Source organism: Tamandua tetradactyla, chromosome 6, assembly GCF_023851605.1.
Source record: "Tamandua tetradactyla isolate mTamTet1 chromosome 6, mTamTet1.pri, whole genome shotgun sequence".
NCBI classification, from domain to species: Eukaryota; Metazoa; Chordata; class Mammalia; order Pilosa; family Myrmecophagidae; genus Tamandua; species Tamandua tetradactyla.
Genome location: NC_135332.1, coordinates 169,059,828 through 169,085,320, shown reverse-complemented (window position 1 = coordinate 169,085,320; position 25,493 = coordinate 169,059,828). Strand labels below are relative to the sequence as shown.

At 46.4% G+C, this 25,493-nt stretch overlaps 3 protein-coding genes across 20 annotated transcripts in view; 2 read left to right on the top strand and 1 right to left on the bottom strand.

Annotated features, from left to right (window-relative positions):
• MTSS1 (MTSS I-BAR domain containing 1) overlaps positions 1–14,970 on the top strand; it is a 158,175-nt gene extending 143,205 nt beyond the window's left edge. For 6 of the 11 annotated variants that reach the window (XM_077167608.1, XM_077167607.1, XM_077167609.1 and 3 more), the window contains 7 exons: positions 588–685; positions 3,460–3,670; positions 7,481–7,600; positions 8,474–8,668; positions 9,951–10,124; positions 10,492–10,654; positions 11,997–14,970. In XM_077167608.1, the coding sequence (XP_077023723.1) occupies positions 588–685; positions 3,460–3,670; positions 7,481–7,600; positions 8,474–8,668; positions 9,951–10,124; positions 10,492–10,654; positions 11,997–12,697 (1,662 nt within the window). In that variant the 3' untranslated portion in view covers positions 12,698–14,970. The remainder of the gene's footprint in view (positions 1–587; positions 686–3,459; positions 3,671–7,480; positions 7,601–8,473; positions 8,669–9,950; positions 10,125–10,491; positions 10,655–11,996) is intronic. The other 5 variants (XM_077167610.1, XM_077167611.1, XM_077167613.1 and 2 more) reach the window with 3 other exon arrangements.
• A 787-nt stretch (positions 14,971–15,757) lies between these two features.
• NDUFB9 (NADH:ubiquinone oxidoreductase subunit B9) lies at positions 15,758–22,329 on the bottom strand. Of its 2 annotated transcripts, none has more exons than XM_077167635.1 (4): positions 22,174–22,329; positions 19,873–20,065; positions 19,193–19,306; positions 15,758–15,978 (listed from the first exon to the last, which is right to left on the bottom strand). In XM_077167635.1, the coding sequence occupies exons 1-4, from the start codon at positions 22,260–22,262 to the stop codon at positions 15,847–15,849; spliced, it is 528 nt and encodes a 175-aa protein (XP_077023750.1). In that variant the 5' UTR covers positions 22,263–22,329; the 3' UTR covers positions 15,758–15,846. The 2 variants fall into 2 exon arrangements, with proteins under 2 accessions (XP_077023750.1, XP_077023748.1); XM_077167633.1 differs by having other exon boundaries at positions 22,162–22,327.
• A 7-nt stretch (positions 22,330–22,336) lies between these two features.
• The window catches only part of TATDN1 (TatD DNase domain containing 1), a 52,064-nt gene continuing 48,907 nt past the window's right edge, over positions 22,337–25,493 (top strand). For 2 of the 7 annotated variants that reach the window (XM_077167628.1, XM_077167620.1), the window contains exon 1: positions 22,337–22,421. In XM_077167628.1, the coding sequence (XP_077023743.1) occupies positions 22,400–22,421 (22 nt within the window). In that variant the 5' untranslated portion in view covers positions 22,337–22,399. The remainder of the gene's footprint in view (positions 22,422–25,493) is intronic. The other 5 variants (XM_077167631.1, XM_077167622.1, XM_077167625.1 and 2 more) reach the window with 3 other exon arrangements.

Genomic DNA, 25,493 nt, shown 5'->3' with positions numbered 1-25,493 from the left:
ATACTCACATAGCTCTTTGTCAAGCAAAAGAGACAGACATAGAATATTCCGTGAATAATTGTGAAAAAAATTGGTTAGCCCTTGATTCTGTCAGACTTTCAAGTTTTCTAGTCCTCAAGACTAGATGGCTACAAGTGGCCATTTACTACTGAGTGGTTAAAATGCAAGATCAACAAATCCTGAAACCATTATTGCCTTTGCAATCAGACAAAAATCCTATAAATTCTAGCATTGAGCATAAAGCTAATTTTTGACTCTTCTAAATTATACTGTAAATCTCTCTCACTCTCTCTCTCTCTTTTTGACTATTTCATGGTTTTCCTTTTCCTTCTCCCCATTGATGATATGTTTGCTTGTCTCAGACAAAGGATTATGACATTGATGGGTTGGTTGTGCAGTTCTTTAATTAAAAAAAAGAAAACTAACAACGTTTTTTTTCTTTAGCTCTCACCCCCAATACTGTAGCAGAATGTTGATTTTTTGGTAGGTGTTACGATTTGACAGATAATGTTTTCCTGAAGCAGGTGAAAAATATATTCTCTACCTCGGTGGCACTCAGTTGACCAGTTGACTCTCTGTCTCCCTAGGTAATTTTGGACTTGAAAGGTTCTGATTATAGTTGGTCTTATCAGACGCCACCATCTTCCCCCAGCACCACCATGTCCAGAAAGTCAAGTGTCTGCAGGTAAGCGGAGCAGTGACTCCACCCCTGCTTTCAGGACACCTTGTTTTTCTTTATGCTAATGTGAGCAATAGATCTTGTCCTGTATCTTTTTGAATGGCTACTTTTAACAGGAAACAGTGATATGTTCAGCCAAAAGAATTACATGATTTTGATCTTACTCTTTTGTCTCTAGGGTCATTTGCATCAGATAGAAAACCACATAAGCCTGTTACAGAGTGGCTGTAGCTTGTTCTCTCCCATTTGCTCATCATAGGGATTCTTCTACTTTATGAACTTGCATTTGATTTTCTTATATAGGGGCATAAAAACCACAAGGACTTAAAAAAGGATGAACCCAAGTTGATTGTATATGGGTGATCTCACCGTTGCCAGAGCAAAGGGAGAAAGTAATGGCCTGTACCTTCCTTTCACTTCCAATGTTCATCTCTGGCTTTCCCAAAGTAAAAGGCACTCACTGCTCTGTCCACCGCCATCTTCCCATAACTACTGCTGTTCCCTGGTGAGGATTGGCTGGAAGAGTCCTGCCACCTACAAAAGAGCTTTCTAGCACTTTTTCGTTAGGCCATTCTTTCTTACAGATTGAAAAATATACTCTCTTTTTGAAGGATGAAAACATTGTCATGTATCCCTTATCATTTTGGTACACTCAGCCTGCTCATCTTTTTATTTGAATTTTCAAAGCCAAATGAATTTCCACTTCCTGTGAATTCACATGGAGAGTAAAGAGCAGGGTGGATTTGCCAGATCCCGGAATGGCAGGTCCCCACATCTGTACGGGTATGTTTCATCTCCTACCTGTCCTTGTGGTGTAGACACTTGGCAGGAAGCTTAGACTTAAAAGGCTATATCCTGACATTCTGCTCCCTGAAAATGTTGGTTGTTTTCTTGCCTTCTTTCGGGAGCTTTGGGTATGTGAGACAAATCATCTCTCTCTCTCTCTCTTTTTTTTTTTTGGTAATCTAAAAAAAAGAAAAAATTCATTAGTGTAAAACAAAGCTGCATGGGTATCTTTTCTTTCTTACAGTCTAAGTTAAATAGAAAATTAGGTTGCACTGGCAACATCAGCTGTCAGCTCGCGGGAGTGGCATCTCAGTAAGCCTGCCTCCCAGTCCCCAAATGCCCTCTTCCGGCTCTTTGAGAAGAAAAGCAAAAATCATAATTATCCCCTCCAGCAGTGATTGCCTGCAGCTCCCTCCCCCACATCTGTCTGAAGATTAGCACCGAGTAACTCCAGTGTCGCCGTCACCTGGCTACCTTCTTAGGCGCAGAAACCACAAACTCTCTCCTACTGGGCTGGGTTGCTTTTTCATCCCTTCAGATGCTGCCACGACCATGGGGCTCTGTTCAGTTTTTTTCTTTTTCATAACCTGAGTTATGAGACACAGTGTAGGGCATACTTTTTATGACTGGAAATGGAGCACAGGGAGGACACCCAGGGGCTGCGGGTAATCTTGCCACATCCTTGTTGACTATTCCATCTTGGAGGCAAACGGTTCAGCCATGATTGCTTCAGTCAGTGTAAGGCAGTGTAAGGCACCTGCGTCTTGCCAGGTGTGTTGTTAGGCTAACTGTGGGACACCCTAACAGAGAAACACCTGTGATCACGGCAAAGCTGTTAATTAAATCATTAACTTTGTGAACGGTAAAACACAAACACAAACAGAGTTGCTTTGCTGATGTTCTTAGCCAGAATTTTTTTTTAACTAGACCCTCAGCCTCATTTTTAAAAAAATTTTTTTATATTTGTTGACAAAACAAAACGGCATACAAACACCAGCATTCTTAACATATGAATATTCCATACTTGGTGTACAATCAATGGCTCACAATATCATCACATAGTTGTGTATTCATCACCATGATCATTTCTTAGAGCATTTACATCACTCCAGAAAAAGAAAGAAAAAGAAAAAAGAACAAACTTATACATACCATACCCCTAACCCCTCCCTCTCATTGACCACTAGTGTTTCCATCTACCTAATTTATTTTAACCTTTACCCCCATTTTTTCCTATACCCCTTACCACTACCTTTCATTGATCACTAGTATTTTAATCTATTCAATTTTATTTTAACATTTGTTCTCCCTAGTATTTATTTTTAATCCATATTTTTTACTCACCTGTCCATACTGTAGATAAAAGGAACATCAGACACAAGGTTTAGCCAGAGTCTTGAACCACTCTCACCTAGGGTGTAATCGCCTTGAGATACCCACTGGAGTCCACTCCCCCAAAGCCATGCTTGGTTGCTTTGACCTTGATCTGTCCATCTAAGGGAGCCACTTGCACACACTCATCCAGTCACACTGAGCTTTAGTGGTTTTTCCTACTGAGTCATGGTTTCAGCAGGCAGATGAGGAAATACGATTACCCTGTCTCGTTTCATGCTGTGGACATCAGCTCCCTGAACTTGGGTGCTAGACAGCAGGGCAGAATGGGGCAGCCCTTGCCTCTTTAGAATTAGGGGCCTTGAACCTGAGAACATCTCACTGCGCCGTCAGAGAACTGAGTCCCTAGGGCTGTTTTTCTCCCCTTAGGCGCACATGAAATTGACTTTTGTTTCGTAGCTTCATTTGTTCATTTGTTTCCTAGCTTCATTATTTGGCGTGTTGAAAGCATGCCTTCATGTTGCTTCACCTATACCTGGGCAGAGAGTTGATTGCGTTGTGTTGTTCTCGTCCCTCCCCTGTCCCCTATGTCACTGCCCCCTCCTTTTCCCTCCCGCCCTCACTTTCCCCTCCACACCCACCCCTGTGCTTGCCCCTGGCAGTAGCCTCAACAGTGTCAACAGCAGTGACTCGCGCTCGAGCGGCTCTCACTCGCACTCGCCCAGCTCGCATTACCGTTACCGCAGCTCCAACCTGCCGCAGCAGGCGCCCGTCAGGCTGTCCAGCGTGTCCTCCCACGACTCAGGCTTCATATCGCAGGACGCCTTCCAGTCCAAGTCCCCGTCCCCCATGCCGCCGGAGACCCCCAACCAGGTAAGGGACCCTGCGCTCCAGGAGCAGCTGGCCACACCTGGGGCCCTGACCACTGCCGAGGGCTGGAACCCGAGAGGAGGACCTTGGCTCGGACACAGCTCTGCCTTCTCACCCAAGAAACCACTGGTTAATTTTGCACCCCTAACTACGGTGTTCCTCAAAAGGGAGAGAGACGGAAGTTGGGTTTGAAGCCTGCCTGCGTGGTGATGGTTGAGAACACCTTCATTTGGGGAGCTCACCGACTTAAGTAGACAGAACTCATTGGTTTGACCAATCTCTGGGATCACTGTAAGTGCCTGGTTTGGCTTTATGCCATAATGAATAGGCATTCGTCAGTGGGGACACCTCCTCCGCCCCCATCTTGGGTTCTTCTCCAGGTGGCTGTGATTCCGTGATTGAATATTGCCCTGACACCCTTTGTTGGCACTCTCAGGCTCCCTTCGTCTAGCTGAGAACTAGAATGGATCATCATTCTCTGCAGGTTATTCTGCTGGCACTTTGACTCTGGGAGAAGGAACCTCCTCCCCCAAAGTTGGGTTTATAGATGGCGCTAGGCCCAGCCTAGCCTAGTGTTCCTACTGGAGCAGAAAGGCGGGGGCAGAACATCAGAGCACCCTCCCATGCAGGATTGGTGCGTCCACCCCCCCTCTCATCCTCCCTCCCCTAGTGCCAGTGGGCTGGCACCTGGCTCAGTGCTTAGTAAGCAGCCCAGCATAGAGAATGCCGGGAAAGACAGCGCCATCCGCGGGCAGGAGCCGTGGCCTTGAGCCGTGGCCTTGAGCCTGTCACCCAGGTGGATATTTTAGGTTGACTGCCACCTTCAGTCCAAGAGCCTTTGGACTTGGGAGACCACGTGCTTGTCTAGTTTATCCAGGTTTGCAGTTTGCTAACCTGCGCTGTCTACCATGTGGCAGGCTCGTCCTAGGGGCTCCTGCATAAATTACCCATGGAGTCCCCCCTCCCGGCAGCCACCTGGCACATCATTTTTTCAGGAAGCAGAGGTTCCAAGATGTAACATGCCCAAGTTGCAGGATGGGACCCAGAGTAGGGATTTCTAGGTGCAGATCCAGAGCCCTCTCCACTCCACCTCAGCCAGGGAGCACATCCTCTGGGAGGAAGCTGTGGAGGTGTTTTAGGAACCTAGGCCATCGGGTTACTCATCTAACAGGTGAACCCAGAGCCTTCACAACTTGGTGCTCCCTTTTGTGTTTCAGCCATCCCGGGGGTGGCTGCCTCCCTATCATCCCCGCATAGAGACTCAATTTCGAACCGAAGCACCTGGAGCCTGGAGCCACAGCTCTAGGTTTAATATGCTCGTCCCAGGAGACTTGGTTTCTGAGGTGCTCCCCCGGGCCCCCCCTATGCAGCACTGAAGCAAAGCTGTGGGTCCCGCAAGCAGAGTGCGTGTGAATGATCGGAATGAGAGCAGACGTTTGCGTTTCCGCAGAGGCTGTTCTGACGTGCACCGTCATTCTGTGTTTGCGTTTGATCGACTGGCAGCTTAACATGATATTGTGCACTAACACTCCTTTCTGAAAAAAAGGGATTGTGTGCTTCAGCTTCGCTGGCAAAAAGCAGAGTATATGTGTGTCAGCCTGCAGCAGAGGGTTTCTGTCTCCAGTAATGTTGAGGGAAACAGAAGGCGGGCTGCCAGGATTTACTTAAATCTGAAAGCCTAAGACAGATATACTTGGCTAGCAACTCTAGGGTACTTTTAATAAGCTCAAAATTGCTGCAAAATTGAATAGAGAGGGCAGGCCACGGTGGCTCAGCAGGCAGAGTTCTCACCTGCTTTGCCGGAGACCCGGGTTCGATCCCTGGTACCTGTCCATGCAAAAAAAAAAAAAAAAAAAGCCTATTAAAAATTGTATAGAGAGTTCTATTTTTTTAAAAAGAAGAAAGATATTATGACTGCTTAAAAGGTAGAGGGGAAATTTAAGGAGATTGTACAAATGATGTGGGCTGGAGCGGACCATGTTCTGAAATCAGTAAGATTACCTTTATTTAGGGGTGGGAAGAAGGGAGCATAGCTGTATAAGGAGAAGGATCCCTTCATTTCCCCACTTGGTGATAAATGATGGCCAAGTGACCATTTTGGTTTAGAATTCTCCCATTTTCGTCCCCTCTGTGGAGCTGGGTCCCAGTGAGGGTCTGCTCTAGATCTGTTGATACCATCTGATGCAAGAGTTTCTTAAGAAAAAATGGTCAGGAGTCAAAAGAAATCTGAACATACATTCTTTGGGTGGGTGCCTGATTCTTTTTTTCCAAGCCAAGCATCCTTGAATTAGGTGAACCCAGGTAAGCAGTCCTGGTAAATTATGCTGATAACAATAGACTTCATTTACTGTCTAACCACTATCTGGGTATTTATCAGTTAATCTTCCTCTGTTAGTTAGACAGATATTAGCGGTCCCCAGTCTAAAGATGATAAAAAGGGAGGTGTAAGGAGTTTAAGGCCCCAGCCCCCCTACTGGAAGGTGGCAGAAGCAGGACCTACATTCGCACCCTCGACTTCGGGTCCTTGGCTGGGAACCAGGCTCTGACCTTGGAGGCAGCCGGAGCCCACTGAGAAGCCTCCCCTGGCTTCAGCTCCGCGGAGCACCGTGCTTTGCTGAGCGTCCTCTTGTTCCCTGGCCCTGGTTGGATGGGAAAGCTAAAACTGTCCCTTTGCAGAAATCTTTCTTTCTTCTGCCATGAAAGAAGCATGAATCTGGAACTCCTTGACAGGAATCATAGGGACACTTCCTGGGAAATACAGTCAAGCATTCAGTGGAGATGGCTTGGCTTTCTTAAACAAACTGGGGATGAGCCAGAGGTTGCAGTTAACTGAGAAAAACTTACAGCAAGTACTTGGGTGGGTCTTAGGCAATACCTAGGGGGACCCAGTTTACATGGAGGAGATGGCCACCACACTCCCCCATTCCTTATTTCTTGAGGCCCTGCCGTGTGCCAGCTCCAGGACTGGAGACTTGGAATGAACAAACAGACACAACCCCTGCCTTTGGCCAGGCCAGAGCTCAGGGGAATGTGAGGGAAGCCGGGCCAGAGCACTAGGCAGACATTAGGGGAGAGGTGGGTTTGATGAAGATCAGCATGAAAAGGTTTTTCCCCACTTCAGACACTCCCTCTGTGTCCCAGGGCTCTTAAGATTTTCATCCCACCCCGCGGCGGCCAGGGCACCTACGCCACTGCCCACAAGGCAGCTCTGCCCTGAACCCAGAGCGTGTCTGTGAAAATGAGGCTTCCTATCTGGCCCCTTCCCCCCCGTTAATCCAGCGGCCACATCGGGCAAAGGGAGTCCAAGCATTGGAGCAGCCTCAGGCAGCCGTGCAGCCAGCGCCCCACCTGGGGCCCGGGCTCGGGCAGTCAAAAGGCCTGTCCATGAGGGCAGCGGGAGACGTGGGGCCTGGGCTTGTGGCGGGCAAGGACACCCTGAGAGGACACAGGGACGCAGCCCTGCCAGGTTCTCCACTGCCTGGGCCAGGCGCTGGGGCGACAGCCGTGACTAAGACACAGCCAGACCCACCTGCCGTCAGGGGGAGCTGAGGGCCTAGTGTTCAGCGCTTTTCTAGCGTGCAGGGATTGAGTGCCTCTGTGCGGGTGCAGCTTTGGGGGAAAAAGTTGAGACCCTAACCCTCTGCTTCTCTCATCCTTCCCTGTCCCGTGTATCTGTCTGTGTCCCTCTCTCTGTGCGTGCCCTTCCCCACGCCTATCCCCGCTCCTTTATCTTTATTTATGCTGACTTGGTGGCGGCCGGCTGGTGGCTCGGTTTCTGCCGGGGCCTCCTGTGGTCCACCCCTCCCGCTGCAGAACTCGTCCAGCTCAGCCTCCTCGGAAGCCTCCGAAACCTGCCAGTCAGTGAGCGAGTGCAGCTCCCCCGCCTCCGTCAGCTCGGGCTCCACCATGGGGGCCTGGGTGCCCACGGAGAAGGTGACGCCCACCTCCGCACCCCACCCCCACCCCCACCCCCTGGCCCCTGACTTCTCACCATCCCGCTGCAGGGCCCGGGAAACGGGAAATGCACACCAAGAGCAGGTCTCTGGGGGGGGGCCAGGGGGGCCAGAGGGTGCAAAGAGACTGAGGGCTTTTTCGCCAACGGGTATGTGGCCGGTGAGCAAGCACTGGGCAGAGAGCAAGGGGTCTGGGGAATTCAGAGGTGTGAAGGCTTCTTTGCAGAGCGGGTGTTGCGTGGTCCCCCACCCCACTCCTTCCCCTCCTAAGCCTCCCACCCGCCTGGCCACCCCGTCACCACATCTTGGGCACGCCATCTTGCTGCGTCAGTGGCTCTGTGCTTTCCCGCCTTTCGGTTTGCATTCCTCCCCCACCTCCCCCGTTTTGGAATCTGATCCCGAATAGCATGCTGAATTTGGAAACCTAGAATGAACACATTTGTTTGAAAGCACTGCAAAACTTTTAAATTCAATTTGCATAATGAAACGCGCAAGTCCCAATCATCATGAAATTATGTCTCATTAGTTAAAAAAAAGAAAAAAAAACATGGAGAACACCAGAAGTTAAGCACATTGGTTCAATTCCAAAGTATTCTAAGATGTCGGTAAAGTATTGCCTTGAGTGAACACTCAACTCGGTGTCAAATAAGCGTGCAGCCTCTGCAGCCTGGCTCTTTTCTCTAGTCTCCTTGGTTGTGCACGAGCCACTGAGTCCCCAGGTTTGTTTTATCTCTAAATATTCAGGTTTCCCACCCCACCTCCCTCGAATGTCAATGCCATCTTGTACCTCCGTACTCATCCTGTTATATTAATTTTTTTTTCCTTTTTTTCCCCCTTTTTGTTTTGTTTCCAGTTGTCTAACGGGTTTTATCACTGTAGTTTATCGAGCGAGTCCCATGCGGGACCCGTGGGGGCAGGTCTTTCCCCTCATTGCCTGCCTGCCTCCCGCCTGCTCCCTCGGGCCACCTCTGCCCACCTTCCAGACTACGCTCATTATTACACCATTGGGCCCGGCATGTTCCCGTCATCTCAGATCCCTAGCTGGAAGGTTTGTGTCTCTCCTCCCTCCTCGGCCTCCCCTCTCATTGCTGCTGTGCTCCCCCTCTTCTGTCCCACCATCAGCCTCACCCTGATCCTCCCTCCCCCTCCCTTTCTCATTCTCCCCTCTCCATATAACACCTCTCCCTGAGGAAATTCCCATTGGGGGTGGGGTGCAGAGAGCCAGAAAGCAGCCAGCGAGGAGCTCAGAGGGAGCACTCTCCACACGGAGCCGGCTAGGCAAGCCTCCCTTCAGAGACCTTCTGTTAGCCCCTGTTGGACAGGAGACCCTGTGGGGCACTGCAGGGACCATCCACTCCAAGTTGAAAGGCCCCTGCCCTCCAAAATGGTCTCTCCTGGGCTCACCGGAAGGGCTGGAGGGCCTGTCCCCTCTGCCGTGCTCCTCAGCCTCTGCCCCCAACAAATCCTGGACTGGGCTGTGGGGACAGAACCACAACCCCAAACACGTCCTGGATTATCGTGTTTTATTCTTAAAAATACATGCAGATTTTAACATTAGTCTTGACTGTTTTATATTAAAACGTGGGTGTTTTAATATAAAAGCAAACATTGGTAGCCATTTCCTAGCAAGATCAGCTGGGGCATCAGGAAGCCACTGTCTGCGTTGTCCGATGAGGACCTGATGTGAGAAGCAGGCCCCTAGGCTGCAGCTGACTTCGTCCCTCACGAGTCGTGTGGACCCCTCAGCCTCCCCAAAGCCTTTCTAGTGCTCCCCTGAGCCTTGCCTTCCTATCTGAGGACTGTAGAGGTCGCAGACCCTGCAGAGCCCTTCGGGGCCATTTTCCCAGAAGGGAAGTTGGGGTTCAACCTGAGGGAGGAGGGCCAGGGTTCCTTTACTGGCCCCTGGTGGCCACTCCACTAACATGCTGTCATTTGGGCCACTAAAGGGGAGGTGGTCCCTCCAGACCACAGTGGGGAGGACCTGGCCCCTGGGGCCCTGCTCTCTACGGGTAGGGCCCTTAGGGTATGTTGGGGGCTTTTAAGGGACTGTGAACCTACAGTCAGGCTGCCTGCCTGGTTGCTGAGGGAAAAGACATGCCTAGGGGGTCCCAAAGGGTTTTCTAGCCCCTTGTCTCTTAGAGCTGGGTAAGGGCTTAGAAGAGGGGCTGTTGGCCCTTCCCAGCGTGAGCGTTCCCCTAAGGGACCAGCCATGCCTCTGCGGGCAGCTGTCCAGAGGGCAGCTGTGCCCCCTGCCATCACCCCTCCCCCCACCAGACGGGAGGGGAGGCCCGGGCTCCCCCTGCCTCCTTGACCACACTCTTTCTGCTTAGGACTGGGCTAAGCCGGGGCCCTACGACCAGCCTCTTGTGAACACCCTGCAGCGCCGCAAGGAGAAGCGCGAGCCGGACGCCAGCGGAGGGGGACCCACCACCACAGGCGGCACCCCTGCAGCCACCGAGGAGGCGCAGAGGCCCCGGAGCATGACCGTGTCAGCTGCCACCAGGGTGACGCTCTTGTTTTCTGTCTCTGGTTGAGCTGCTGGGTGGTGTAGGCGAGGGGCCGTGTGCTGGTCGGCAGCCGGGCGCTGGGCTAGCCCTGTGGCTGGTGGACCCAGGGCCCTGTCTCCCGCACTCCCTGCCGGACGGCATTTGGAAGGTGCCTGGGGGGAAATCAGACGCATAGGGCTTTCCAGAGCCTGCTGGAACCCAAGCAAATCATTAGCCGCCCCCCACTGGGTCTTCAGACATGGAAACAGAATGGTGCTGTTGAGGTCCCACCAGAGGAGGTGTGTGCAAACCCTCAGGGGACACCGGACGGGGGTCTCACGGCCCTGATGGCTTGTCTGTGTCTCTCTCTTCCCCCACCCTGCAGCCTGGCGAGGAGCTGGAGGCCTGTGAGGAACTGGCCCTGGCCCTGACGCGGGGCCTCCAGCTGGACACGCAGCGGAGCAGCCGGGACTCACTTCAGTGCTCCAGTGGCTACAGCACCCAGACAGCCACCCCGTGCTGTTCCGAGGACACCATTCCCTCTCAAGGTATGGGACAGCCCGGCGCCCACAGTTGGGCTTTTGGAGAAGCACCGTGCGAGGAGGAGGCAGTGAGATGGATCACAGTTAACCCCAGGCTACAGACAGGCCTCGGAATTGGTTCCTTCCTCTCGGAATGCTTCGGAGCATTGATCTGTAGTTGTCAGGCAGGGCAGCCTAAGAGAGTGACCTGCACTTGCACAACTTTTCTCACTTCCCACTGTCAGGGTAACAGTGATTTCAGATTTGAGCTGAGACAGATACTGTTAATAATAGTAGTTTTGTGTGTTTTTAGCACTTTGTGCTAAGCACGTTGTATTTATTATCCCATTTAATGTCTATAACCACTTAGGGAATGAGCATTTTTATCCCCATTTTACAGATGTGGAAACTGAGGCTCAGTAACTTTCCCAAATGCAGACAGCTAGTAGTCGCCGAGCTGGAGTTCAAACTTAAGGTCAATTAGGATCCAAAGTCCAAGTTCTTACCTGTTCCTTTGTTAAACCTGCCCGGCCTCCAGCACACACACATCAGGTAGTTGGAAATCAAGCCTCACGATTGATTTGACAGTTGACTAAAAGCTTCTGTGGTCCATTAGCCAAAGCCTCTAAGACTTCAGAGTGGTTCCCAACTGGGCAGTGGGGTGTAGGACATGGTGATTCTATGTCCCAGGGGATATCTGATAACATCTGAAAACAGTTTTGGTTGTTACAACTGGAGGGGGTGCTATAGGCATCTAGTGAGTTTAGAAGCAGCTAAACATCCTGTCATTCCTGGGACAGCCCCTGCACCCCCAAAGACGTAGCTGTCCTCAAAATGCCAGTGGTGCTGCTGTTGAGAAACTCTGCCCTAGGGGGTGTAAGGGGTATGCTTCCCCATTGTTTGAGAGCAAGTGGACTTGGACCACTGAAGGAACCTATATTTGTAGCTGGTTTTTAAGGAGCTACATTGCCAGTAGTAGCTCCATTTCTCTTTTTTCTGCCCTCGCCTAACCACTTAATTATTAGGGAGGTGTTAAGGCCTGGGATAGTCTGTGTTGGCTTCCCATGTCAAATTCTGGACTGGAGGTTTTATGGTCTCTTGCATCCCCCTCACTGTCACCTGCCAGAGATGCTCAGAGCTAGGTGTGCGGCCACCTGGCAGATTTAGGTCTTCATCACACAACAGTCTTGCGTGCCTGCTGTGCCCAGCCTCCTTCTAGGAGCGAGGGGCATGGCAGTGATCAAAGCAGAGCTCCCTGCAGGGAGTTCTTGGTGGGTGAGGGCTTACTGGGGTTCAGCAGTAGGTTTGAAATAAGGATGGACAAGTGAAGGTGCTGCTTGGGCTATTTCTGATCAAAGCCTGTTAACAGTTTCAGATTATGATTACTTCTCAGTAAGCGGTGATCAGGAGGCCGAGCAGCAGGAGTTTGACAAATCCTCCACCATTCCGAGGAACAGCGACATCAGCCAATCCTACCGCCGCATGTTCCAGGCCAAGCGCCCGGCCTCGACCGCGGGGCTGCCCACCACGCTCGGCCCTGTGGCCGCCACCCCAGGGGTGGCCACCATCCGGCGGACCCCTTCCACCAAGCCTTCCGGGCGCCGGGGGACCCTCGGAGCGGGGCCCATCCCCATCAAGACTCCCGTGATCCCCGTCAAGACCCCGACCGTCCCAGAGCTCCCTGGGGGCTTGCCGGCGCCCCCAGATGGGCTGGAGGAGCGGGGCGAGTCCGGCCCCGAGGCGCCGGCGGCAGGGGAGGGTGCCCCGGGGCTCACCAGCACGCCCCCCTCCCTGTGGAGCGGCCAAGCCTCGGTGAACCCCCCGTTTCCAGGCCCGAAGGCGAACCTCCCGGAGGAGCACAGACAGGCGATTCCGGAGAGTGAGGCCGAAGAGCAGGAAGGGGAGGCCCCGGGCGCCACCACGTCCCCCGGCCCGGCCCCTGTGCGCGCGCCCGCGGGCCTGAGCGCCGCCGCGGCTCCGCAGGGAGAAGACATGCTGAACGCCATCCGCAGGGGCGTGAAGCTGAAGCGGACCACCACCAACGACCGCTCGGCCCCGCGCCTCTGCTAGGCGCCCGCAGCGCCGGCCGCCCAGCGAAGCCCGCTGCGTCGCCGTCCATTCCCGCCGCCGTGAGCGAACGGGAGACCCGTGGGCAACTCAAAGCCCGACTCTTTTGAAAGGCCTCCACACCTTGAGATGAGAATTAAAGGCAACAAGTATAACTGATAAGAATCTTGATCTTTTCATTTGTAAATATTGAGTTTTCTTTCTGCACATTTTAATCTTAGTTTTCCTTTTGATTTTTCTGAAGGTGCCAAATTCCATTTAACTTTTTTATAAGTCTTTGTAAAATTTTAAATGCGTAAGGGGAGGGGGGTCGGGGCCGGGGAAACCACAAAGTAGTTTACTTCAGCAAAAGGATTACTATACCTTTTTTTTTTTTCTCTTTCTCTCCCTTTCCTCCCCGCCCCCCATTTCTCCTGCCCCTCTCCTCTTTCCGCCCTCTATTTCTCTTTCCTTCTCTCTCCTCTTCCTCCCTCCTTTTTTCTGCAAGCTTTTGTAGATGCATTGTAGTAGTCTGGCTTAGAAGCAAATTCAAGCTATTTTAATGTACAAACAAGATGGATAAGGGGTAATATCCTTATTTAAATATACTATGTTCTGGAAGAAAAAAGGCAGGAGTACGAATTGATGAGCAATATTTAGAATGAAGTATATCTGGAGATGGTGAAGTGCATTGGGATGGGGGGAGGGCCTTGGGAGGGGCACACTGTCAGCATAGCCGATCCTGTTACATTTAAGAGTAGCCTTGTAGGTTGAATTTCTAGTAACTTCATGGTAAATGCATCCGAATAAGCCATACTGGATTGCAGTGTTTTGTTTCTGTAGGATGTTTAAGGACTTCCTTTCTCCCACGATTCCTCTTGACTGCACAGCACCCACCTCCAGGCCCGAGCATGCTGCTGCCACTGGGTAGACCTAGAATTCCCCCACTTTAGTTTGTCTATTGTACTCACTTTCATTGAATCCAAATACATCCAGAAGGGTAAGGCAGTTTTAAAAATGTGAAAACATTTTAATTGATAGCAGGGAATTCTTAGATATAGCAAATGCCTTTTACTTAACTGTGCCCAGCAGGCTGGGCACGTTGAAAAGCCCAAATATTTTAAAGAAAACTCGAGCGGATTTAACAAGGGTAACCAGCTTGGAGTCTAGCAACTTGCCAATGTGTTTAACAATCTGGGGGCTTGTTTTTCTTTTCTTTTAAATAAATGGCAGTTAATTGGCATCATACTAAACATTGAAGAGAGGAGGATTTATTTATTGTCACTGGGAATCTGACCACTATACTATACTCTTCCTTTTTTTCCCCTCACATTCTAGGTAATAAGGTTTTTTTGGAATGGATTTATATCTTTTCTTTTTTTAAGTGAAAGTTAAATTTGTTATAATACCCATCCCCTAAAGCCAACAGAGATTTGTAGACTTAAAGGGATCACAATTTGGAGACAACAATTCTTTTAAAAAGAAACCCACTTGGCATAGTAGGGTCAGGTCGAAGTACATGTTTGTGTCTGTACCACTCCAGATGGGTCCCTCACACCCTGCAGATTTCCTGTTGGCTTGAATCTTCAATGACAGTCTTATGCTTTAACACATAACTGTTGGATGTGAGTAATGTCCCTGTATAGTCATTGTTCTGTATATTAACCTTTAACACTGCTGTGATTGCTCAAGGACATTTTATGTTATGGCTCTAAAGCAAAGGCATGATTATTAGAAATAAGCTTTTTTTTTTCTTTGAAAAACAAGCTCCTCTTACAGAATATAAGCAACAGTAGTGCCTGTGGTTTAGCCCACCAATCTTGATGACTAAAAGTAGCTGATGCATTGTGCATATGATGCTTGAGATGGTTTGTGCAGAAGCAGAAACCACTGCAAGGTAATTACAATAGATTAAAGTGGTATTTTAAATGTTTGAAATAAATGGATGTAACTGTACCTTGGTACAGCTTTTCACTTGTTTAGTTTTTAAACATTAGTATAATCTGAATAAATTTAATATAAAATGTTGCCAAATTCAATGTAGAAAGAATGTGACAAAATATCTTGGGTAGTTCTGTTTGTGTTTTGCATATTGTAAAAGCGTGTCACAGCTAAAAATAATCATTTCTAAAGGTAAATTATTGTGGTTTAGTTGCTAGTTTGTACCGAGAGTTGACCTCTCCCTGTGCAGTTTTTTGTTCTAAACTTGTATAAAATAACAATTGTGTAATGTGTCTCCCTTCTACATTGTAACAGTTGCTTCAGCCTACATTATAAATAAAGAACCACTAGAAAAAGCCTGTATTTCAAGTCTTATTCTCCCTTAGAGGTCTTATCCAAATGTTACAAGATGACTGAGACCTAAATTGAGCTTAAAATTCCATACTGGAAAACCCACGGAACACTATTTTTTGATGGTTATGAGCACTAAGGCCTGCAGTTGCCTGAAATGGTTCTTTAACAATTCCAATGAATTATCAAGAACTAAAAGCAGTAGCTTTACCTTTTAAAGATGCTTCTTTAAACTCTAAATTTAGAGTTCTGCTATGCCCTTACCTTTGAGTCTGCAACAATCCAAGCTACAGTAGAGAAAACAGAGCTGGAAAACCACCTCCAAAACATATGCCACCAAACTCCATCCCATCCCGGACTGGATCTTTTAACCTGATTACCATATACTCAGTTCCTGAAAAAACTTCATAAGTACCAGGCTTATTTATTGCATTTGTGCACTGAGGGAAAGTTGTCCTTTTAGTAAAAACTAAAATTTCCTAAAAGGAATCTTTAGAAAATCAAAAAGCTATTTTAAGTCCTCAGTATTAACAAATTATCCTCTCAACTATCCCCACCAGTCACCAGAGCTAATTCAGGATTCAACTTCAACTCAATCTTCAGAGCAAATCAGTCTGCTTCCCTTATTGCTAACGTGCTAAAGATATGATTTAGTGAGGAAGAAAAGCATACATTATTTGACATTTCACAATTTTCTTTGCAAGTAGAATGGATAAGAAAACAATGACAAGTAACACAGGAACTTGGCTACATTATGTTAATCCCCAGACAAAAGAAACCAGTCAGAGCAGACCATGTTTAGTTATTTTTATTTGGGCAAGTGTGTATACTCTGTGACTTATCTCACTTGCAAATGTGAAGAGTGAGGTGTCTTCCTCTCTCTACATGGGCCGCTCCCGAGGCCTGGTCACAATGTGCCACCACAATGGGGGCAAATCACCTGCCTTCCGGGCAGGGGGCAAAGCTTCAGTCTTGGGACCACCAGGCGGGGTTTCCTCCTGCAGCTGCTTAACCTGGAAGCAGGCAAAGAAACAATTAAAAAGGACCCTTTGTGAAATCTGTCTACAGCAGGAAAAGGTATCAGTTCTGTTTCTAATGTGGTATATCATCTTACGTATTATCTGACCCTCACTATCAAAAAGTTTTTTTTATATACAGAACACCTGTTTTTATATGCCTGCATTTTTATCATAAAAGCTTTTCTCCTTAAAGACTTCTCCCAAACTTATGACAGCAAAGCTAAGAAACCTACCCATCCCTCCTTTCATTCATTATGTACAACCATGGCAATTACCATCCAGTTCCCCTTGTTATGGCTCTGACCTATCCCCCTACCAGAAAAACATTTATTTTTGTGTCTCAGCCAAGTGCTTTCCTTAAGCACCATTAACTTCAGTTCATATATATTAGGGATAATCATTTTAAAGCCCCCTCTCCCCCCATAAGTAGCAACCAGGATAAGAAATCACATGATAACCTGTAAACTATGTGCTTAGTTCCTTAGTGTTGCCCAGGCCAGTTAACCCCAGTCCTAGAAATTTCCAAGATCAGTGTGAAGCTATTAGAAGAACAGCCCTAAGAGACCTGTTTCCAAGATCAATCATTTCTGAAATTATCTCCAGAAAAATCAATTCTCTATTGGGGCTGACCTGGACTCCAAACACATGTGCTGTATTATCATGAGTGATCAGTTACAGAATGAACCAACCTCTCAATGAAAAAATACCTCAAAGCTTCTAACTGCTGAGACATTTCTTACAGGACATTGCCGTACTTGAGTGTAGTGTAGCCACTCCACCTTGGCCAAGGACTTCCAAAAGTCAACACCATGGACCTTATCACCAGAACAAGCACAACACTCAAAATTATGAATTCAGATGCCTCACTGTCCAACTGCTGTGCATCTTTTTCTGGTTCACTTGCTTAAATGTTCCCTTGAAAATAATTCTTGAGACTCATAGAGATTGCCAATCCACTCAACTGACCATGAACCTCTAACCTCTACTTCCCTTCTTTATCCAGTTTACATCCCATCATGGCAATCACTTCCTTTGGAATAAACTCAAATCCTTTGCCACCTCTACAATGGCCAAACCACACTATCCACCTTCAGGCCTGCACCCATGCAGCTTAGTACTGCTTAAAAACAGAATTCCAGAACAGACTGGTTTCATATTTCAGTAATTATTCCCAACTTCAAATGGGCCTTGACTACCACTTGGCAATCCTACTACTTTTCTCCAGCAAGTTCATCTTCTCCCCACTGATCACATCTCATCCAAGTTCACCAAACACGCCACACCACTTCTTCTTGGCTTTTCTAACTTGACTAAGAAAACAGAAGAAACAAAACTTCACACAGAAGTCTGACTTTCCCAACACAACTTCTAATCCAAATGGACTTACATACAGCTCTTGTCTGATCACAATGGAGAAAGAACCCCTTTTTCCAAAGGCCCATACCTCCACACGTGATCAGGATCCCATCCCCTCTTCTTCTCATAAACCTTCCTCCTTGACTAAGTCCATCTCTCTTCAACTATCAATTTCTCCCTCTGCTCAAAATTTCTAATCAGCTTACATATACTAGCGTATCTCATCTTAAAAGTAAATACACCCTTAGCCTCCATCTACTGCCCCATTTCTCTGTTCTTCACAAATCTTCTCGGAAGGAGTCATCGGCTCTCCTGTCTCCCCCTCTCCCTCCCAGTCACTCTTCAACTTGGTGTGACAAACACTGCAGGAAAGGGTCTAGTCAAGGCCACTAATGCCCTCTTTGTTACAAAGTCTGTGGATATTATTTCCAGTCCTCATCCTACTCCACCTCTTAACGACTTTCAGTAAAGATATATTTTACTCCCGACGTTCTTGAAACACATTGTTGGCTCTCTGACACACTGTTCTGATTTTCCCTCTACCTCCCTGGACACGCCTCAATCTTTTCTTCCTGACCTCTATGAGCAGGAGTTCCTCAAGAGTTGGTCCTTTACCTCTTCTTTCCCTACATACTCTCCCTAAGGGTCTCATACATTTCCATGGTTTTAAAAACCACAACTCACAAATTTCTATTTCTAACCAAACCTCTTCCCTGAGTTCCAGATTCCAATAGCCAATGTTGCCCTCTTAAAGCTATATTTGATGTCTCACAGGATTCTCAAGCTTGACACTTCCAAAATGGAACTCTTGACTGTCATCCTGACAACTGATCTTTCCCCAGTCTTCCCCATTTCAATGAACACCACCATCAAACTCCTAATGTTAAAACTTAAATCTGGGAATCATTCTTGATTCCTCCCACTCTCTCACCCATTCCCCATTCCAATCAATCTTCATATCCCTCCAAAAGATATCCTGAATCTGTTTCAGTTTCCTAAGGTTTCACTGAAGAAAAGCCGATTATGCCCAAGTTCCTGTCACATAGGAAAGCACATTATGACATCTGCTGGCCCTTCTCCCCTGAATTGGTTTCAAAAATGGCTCTCTCAGCTCCTGTGGGTCTTTCTGGCTTCTGCTAGAGCGTTTATTTCTTCAAGCAACTGTGCTTTTCTCCAAAATATCTCTCTAAGGACTCCAGTAAGTGGATTAAGACCCACCTTGAATGGGCGGAGTCACATCTCAATGGAAACAACCTAATCAAAATGTCCCACCCAACAATGGGTCTGTGCTCAGGAGATTGGATTAAAAGAATGTGGCTTTTCTGGAGGACATAATGGTTTCAAACCAGCACATTGTCCATTTCCGTATCCAAAATCCACCCTAATGCTGTTCAGCATAATCTTTTGACTGAATTACTGCAATAGCCCTAAACTAATCTCTCCACTTCTCTTTTTGCCCTCTCTAATATATTCTTTATACTGCAAGATTGTGTTTTTAAAAGTGTAAATTAGACCATCATAAGATTATTGAAAGATGCCTAAAGTTCTGGTGAAGAGGAAAGTTAAGGGAGCTTAGGGGATAGCAAGAAAGTAAGGCTAAAGATGGAGTAGGAGAAGCAAAATTAGAGAACAGAAAAGCCTAAGAGACCAGGGTATACATTTACCTATTTGAAAGATGGTTGTGAATGTGAAAATTACCACACTTAGAAACTACAGTGTATGTGAGAAGCAAAGGGCCAGGACAATAGTTGAGGCTGGAATCTGGCCCTCTGCACATGGGGAACAAAAGCCGAGCGCCTTTCCTGAACTGACTCTGGGCCAAGCTACATGACGAAATGCAAGTAAGCCTTACCTCTCGCTCCCAGCTTTCCATCCGCAGTTTTTTCCACTGCTCTCTCTTGGCAAAGTAATCAGGGTACATCGCTTTCTCAGAAGGATGCCAGTCATCTAAGCACCATTCAGGAACCTGTTATGAGAGGAAACCATAGATAGGCTCTGCTTAGGAAAAAGAAGACAAAACTCAAGGTGCAATTTTATAATTATTAAGTATCAGACTGTTTCTAATTAATCAATTAACAACAGAAGACAAGCATGGAACAAAGTTATAGAATGCCTTACCTCAGAGCGAAACAGCCTATGGTTGAAAAATAGCATCAATCAAAACTGGCATCATTCCTTCCCTATCTGCATTCTCTAAATATCCAAAGAGGCTTTATTTTATTTGGAAGTGTTACTGAGAATTTCTCAGAAATACTATGCAGTAATCCAAATTGGTTAACTTCAAGGTCCAAAAATGAGTTATTTACCAAGTAACTTATCACTCTTAGCACTTTCAAGATTCTGGAGCTAAATTTGGTGGTGGGTTTAATGACATATGGGAGAGAAGTAAACTGTAAAACAGATATCTACAGCTGTCAGGAAAGAAATTGCCTAGCTGCCCCAAAAAGGGCAAGTAATTTATTAGGCTGAGTTTTAGGAATGGAGAAACAAAGGCTGCCTCTCAGAAGGCATCACACTGTAATTCTCACCTACCTTGTAACACTCATACCTCTCATAAGAGGTACCCCCAGGAGACTCTGGGAATATATACGGCTGTGGATGCTGATTGTGCCAGAATTCCTCCTCTGCCTCCTTCAACAGCTGGGTGGCTTTCACCATATCCTTTTCATTCTTATGTTCTTCAAACCGGGCTCTCATCAAACAAGCAAAGTATCGGTATTTATCCCTTAAACCAAAATGATTTTGGAAATCATTTATCTATTCAATTGCCATTTATCTATTCAGTTGTATGACAGAGGCTGTACTCCCACCAATGCCATCTGGATGAGTAGCGTAACTTCCCAGCACTTTCCCCAGCTCTGCCAATGGAGGTTAGACATCATTATAACTGCTTCCTCTCTGGCGCCCGAAAGTCACCAGAGGCACCTGACCAAAAATCACTGTATTAAACCTAAACTTTCTTCTCCAACAAAGGAATGATGATCTAAACTAAAAGGGGAAAAGAGAATTAGCAAGAGAAAAGTTACAGCCTCTGAAGGACCATTCAATGTTCATTAAATAACAAGTTATTGAATTTTCTCCTACCTTGTACAAAGTACTGTGCTAACTTCTGGAGCTACAAAGGCAAGTAAGGAGGTAGGTCTTACATGATGGAAACAGTATTGCTCAAATCAGACAGACCTGGGTTGGAATCCTTACTCTGACACTAGCTGCATGACCTTAAGCAAATTATGGTCAGGTTCAGGAAGAAACTGCAGACATAAGTTAGAGGGGAGGGTGTGAAGTGGGCAGCCATGATGGTGATGGATGGGCAATGGGAGAGACATTCAGATTACCACAATTTGAGAAGGGGCTCTTGAGTTAGAATACCTGGGCCTGTACCTCAGCTCTGCTGCTTACTGGCCACAAAATCTGGGGCAAGTTCCTGAATGTCTTTAGGCCATGGGTTTCTCCTCTGAAACAGTGTTAATAATAGTACGTATTATCTTAAGGTTGTTATGAAGAGTTGATGAGTTAAAAACACATGAACACACTTCAGACAGTGCCTGGCACATCACATGCAATAAACGTCAGCTACTAATGTTACTCTGAAGAGAGAATTTGCAAAAAATCAGTATCTAAACATACTTGGTGTAAAAGTATGTGTGTTATTGGCAGACAGGTAAATAGCGAGTACCTGAGAACAATTCTGAGGCTTTAGTTTAGTGACTGACTTGTTTAGTAATGCAGTAAGCAGAGACAGGGAATTTGAGAAGAGAAACAGAACAGAGGTGATGGAAATAAAATGAGTTTAGTTTTAAAGAATTTACAAAGTTGAGTTTCAGAGATCTATAGACGGTCTAAAAAACATTTGGAAAGAGCTCTAGAAACAGACAAATGAGCATAGGTGTACTCAAATCCCGAGATCACTAAAGCTGCTCAAAGTACATACAGCAACAACAGAGAACTGGAATCATAGAGAACAAATACCAATGTGAGGACAAACAGAGGAAGAAAATCAGGTGAGAGCTGAGAAAAGATGTCAGTGAGATTAAAAAGCCACGAGTCCTTGTTGTCATAGTAGCTACCATTTCTACCATGATTCTAATACTATAATTCTATGTATTCTAATACAGTTCTCTAATATTCCCAGCAGTTCAGCATTGCCAGAATTCTTGATGACTCGACTTCCTTCATTTTTGTAAGACTGATAATTCTCTGTTATCTATTTGTGTATATGTCCATCTTCTCCATGAAAGATGAGCTGCTGCACCTTCAAAACTTATTAACCTTTCCAGCTTAGAACCTGAATAGCAAATTCTTTAAAAGAACGAATGAGGGAAAACTCAGGGAAGAAACTAACAATCCTACAGCACTGCACCTGGCAATCTTTCTGCTTAACAAAAAAGAATTATGTAGATTATTTCCAATAATCACAAATATGCAGTTTGAGCTTCGTGGAAAGATATCGTCTGCATTTTTTTCCAGGTCTCCCCAGTTTTCCATCTTTTAGAGATTTTTCCAGAAGCCCCTCTTCAGGGGCTAGGTTTTAGGATTCTGACAAAGGACTGGAAGCCTAGCATTCACATATCTTGGGATGTCACGCCACCTTGCACTGTACTTAACAACGAAAACTTCTGTTCTAAGACTAGTCTCAGATGAAGAGAAAAACGGAAGAAAAGATATGTGGGAGGTCAAGTCGTCCAAGGTCTCGCAACTACGGACGGCGAAGCCTCGATTCCAACTCGGGGGCCCCTTCCTATACCACCCCAATGTCCTTGGACTGCCCGTTCACCCGGGACCTCTCAGTCTCCGCGGGGCCCCCGGAGCCACCTCTCTTACCTGTGGACGCACCAGGATTCGAGGTGGCGCAGCGCCCGCTTATAAAGCCGTAAGACCTTCTGCTGATGAGTCAGGTAGGCCGCCGGCGCCGAGAACGCCATGACAGACCCCTAACCTTCAGCGGCCGCGGGCACTCCCGGGAAACGGAAGGCAGCTGACGTAGGGAGCGGGCGACCGGAAGGGCGGGCCGACGCACGGCCACTTCCGCTTCCGCCGGGAAAGAGTGGGGTTTACTGTCATGAGTCGCTTCAAGTTCATCGGTAAGAGGTCGTTTTTTCTGGCCTTTGTCTTTCTGACCCCCTGTGGACATGGCTCACCGCGGCCAGAAGGGCCAGGGTTTGAGCTCCCGGTCATTTTGAGGGTCGAAAGGACCATTCAGTGATAGGGGGTGCGGGGGAGGCTTCTGGGTGCTGATATTCTGGTTCTTGATCTAGGTGTTGATTTCACCGTCATTCGTGAAAATTTACGGGCTGTACAGTTATGATTTGTGCTCTTCTTTGCATGTATGATATTCAATTAAAAGGAAAACAGACCTACCAAAAATATAAAAAACGGCCAGATTCTATATTCTCTTTTTCCCCTGTTCCCTTTCCCTTCTCCTTGGCCTGGGTTTATGTCTCCGAGGGACCTGCTGACACCATTTGTATGTTCATATCACAGTTACTGAGCGCCTCTGGTGGACATGGCACCGGCCTGGAAACACTGGGCCCAAAGACTCCCTCCCTACTTTTTTATATCATCTTGGGGAGAAACTGGAGAAAACTATGGAAAAAACAGATTCAGTTACTTAGCAAGTTTAGTAATCATTCAGCATCGGCAGAACGAAAAGGGGAGAGTGTGATAGGGAAACAAAGGGGAATGCTTATTCCCAGGCACTTCGGAAAACCTAGGGGACATCACAAAAGGAGTAGAAGAATAAATTGGGATGAGAAGTCTCACTGAGGAGTTTAGTTTTACTCTGTAAGGAGAGGAGCTTCCAGAAGGTCTTTGAGAGAGGCATTCATCAGTAAGTCCCTGATTGCTAATTATGTGGCAGGGAACCGCACTGGGGTCTTGGGATATATCTGTGGACATATGAGGCATGATCCTTCTGTTTGTGGAGTTTCAGTCTCTTGAAGGTGGGAAATGGCAACGATCCCATCTCTCCTTTAGTAAGGTAATTCTGGAAGCTATTGTGTAGGCTTAGTGGTTGTTGGGAAGAGACAGAGAGGTATTTCAGAGCTTGAACGAGGACAGTGGAAAAGGAAGAGAGAAATGGAAGAAATGTCACAGGCAGCATTTAGCTGCTGAGGATTTATGAGAGATGAAAGATACTGAGCAGTCAAAGGTGACTCAGATTCGGGAGCGTGGTATGGTAAACGTAAATACAAAATGGAAGCGGAGCTGATTTGGCAGTGAGTGGGAAACGTGAGGTCCATTTGTATTAGGTTAAGGTTTAGAGCTTTATAGGACTTCCAGGTGGAGACAATTCTCAAGCAATTGGTCTGGCACTCAGGAAAGGGGTTAGGGCTATAGCTTTAGAAATGAGTTATTTTAAGTAGTATTTTTTTTTTCCAAATACATTGTACTAAGTACTGTGGTCTGGTGCACTTAGTTTTCAGACTGGAAAGGTGAGACGTACAATCAAAAGCAAAAGTGAACATATCAAGTGCTCTACATTGTTTTAAACACTACAGAGATCCTCAAAGAAATTGTCAGACTGTCCAAGGTGTGGTGATGTCTCAGTCTTCACACTCCAATTCATGATATAATTAACTGGGAAGTAGAATTACATTGACATAAAAATATGCACAAATATGAGATTTTTTTCTTTTTATATCAAAGATGGGATCATATCATATACATTCTACCTTTTCTATGTGATTTACTCTGAAGCAGTCTTTTATTCTATGTCATCTTAAAATTTCTGGCTGTGACCCTGTGTGTTGATTTCTTGTGGGGCGCACCAAAAGAGAGAACACACAAGTCAAAGCAATTTGCAAGCCAATTAGGAGTCTTTATTAGCCAGCCGGCACTGCCTCAGAAACTCAAGAAGGAGGAATCAGAGAGCAGCCCAGAGGAGTTCTCAAGGGGGGCTTATAAAGGTAAAAACCACAAGCATATCCACAGAAGCAGGAAAAAGGACATTATCCTTTTGAGCCACATCTTGGTTTGCAGCTGTAAGCAAGCAATCTTATCTACAGAAGCAGAGAAATGCCATTTACTCTTGCACAATACATCCCATTCTTTTAGTTTCTTAACAATGATTATTGTTCAGTTTTTAACTCTTGGGAACTTCCCGCCCTGGATCTTGTGACTCGGATACCTTCTTCTTGCTAGGGCCTGATTTATTGTCTGATTTATTGCTCCTGACCCCCCACACTTGGCCTACTGATGAATCATGTACAATATTTGGGAAAACACCATATTAGTCCCAAGGAGGATTGGTTCATGCACAAGCTTTATATGGAACATGTAAAACCAAATTTGTAAAAAGCAGCCTCAGATTTTGTTTTTAGAACAGGTGGTATCCCTTTATTCCTGTATTATTTTCTACCTTTTACATTTCTTTCTTCTCTAATTGCATAACATGATGTCTTGCCCTTAAAATTACACCCAAACAAGCATCCTAGTGCTTCTAATATGGGGAAGGGGGTTGGGGAGCAGAACTATTGTGTATTGTAAGAATGGAAAACTTTGGCTGCACCCTCCTGGGGGGCACTTTTACAACATTGTGTTCTATGTTATGCCTGAGACAAATTTCTGTGACTTGATTTTTTTCCAACCATTTAAAAATGTATAAACCATTTTGAGCTCAGGGTCAAAGAACAAGCAATGGGTTGGATTTGGCTTGCAGTCATAGTTTGTCAGTCCTTTGATCTAGCGCATTCTCTTTTTCATGTCATTGACTTGCTGAAGCAACTGGGCTGCTTGTCCCAAAGAACATCCTGTCCTCTGGATTAGTCTGTTTGCTACACAGTGGTGTCATTTAACTTGTTCCTCAATCCTGGATATTTCCTGGAAACTTGAAATTATATCTGAAGGCTAAGAGGCTTAAAACAATTTTGAATGCTGTATTTACTATCCTTTTGTATTCATAATCACAGGTTATAGTGCTAGGACATGGATGTTGAGCCCAAACAGTGAGGCTTTAGTTTGGAGATGTATCTTTCTTTTGGACTCAAGCAGTAGGCACAATTTTCCACTCTTATTTTATCTTGAAAAGTAAAGCTCAATTAATACTTGAAGTTTTTTTTTTAATATATTCATGACTTAAAATATACATTTTATATATATTATTTTTCAGCATCTATTTGTTGTGTTATACAATCTTAAAAAATTGCTGATTCAAA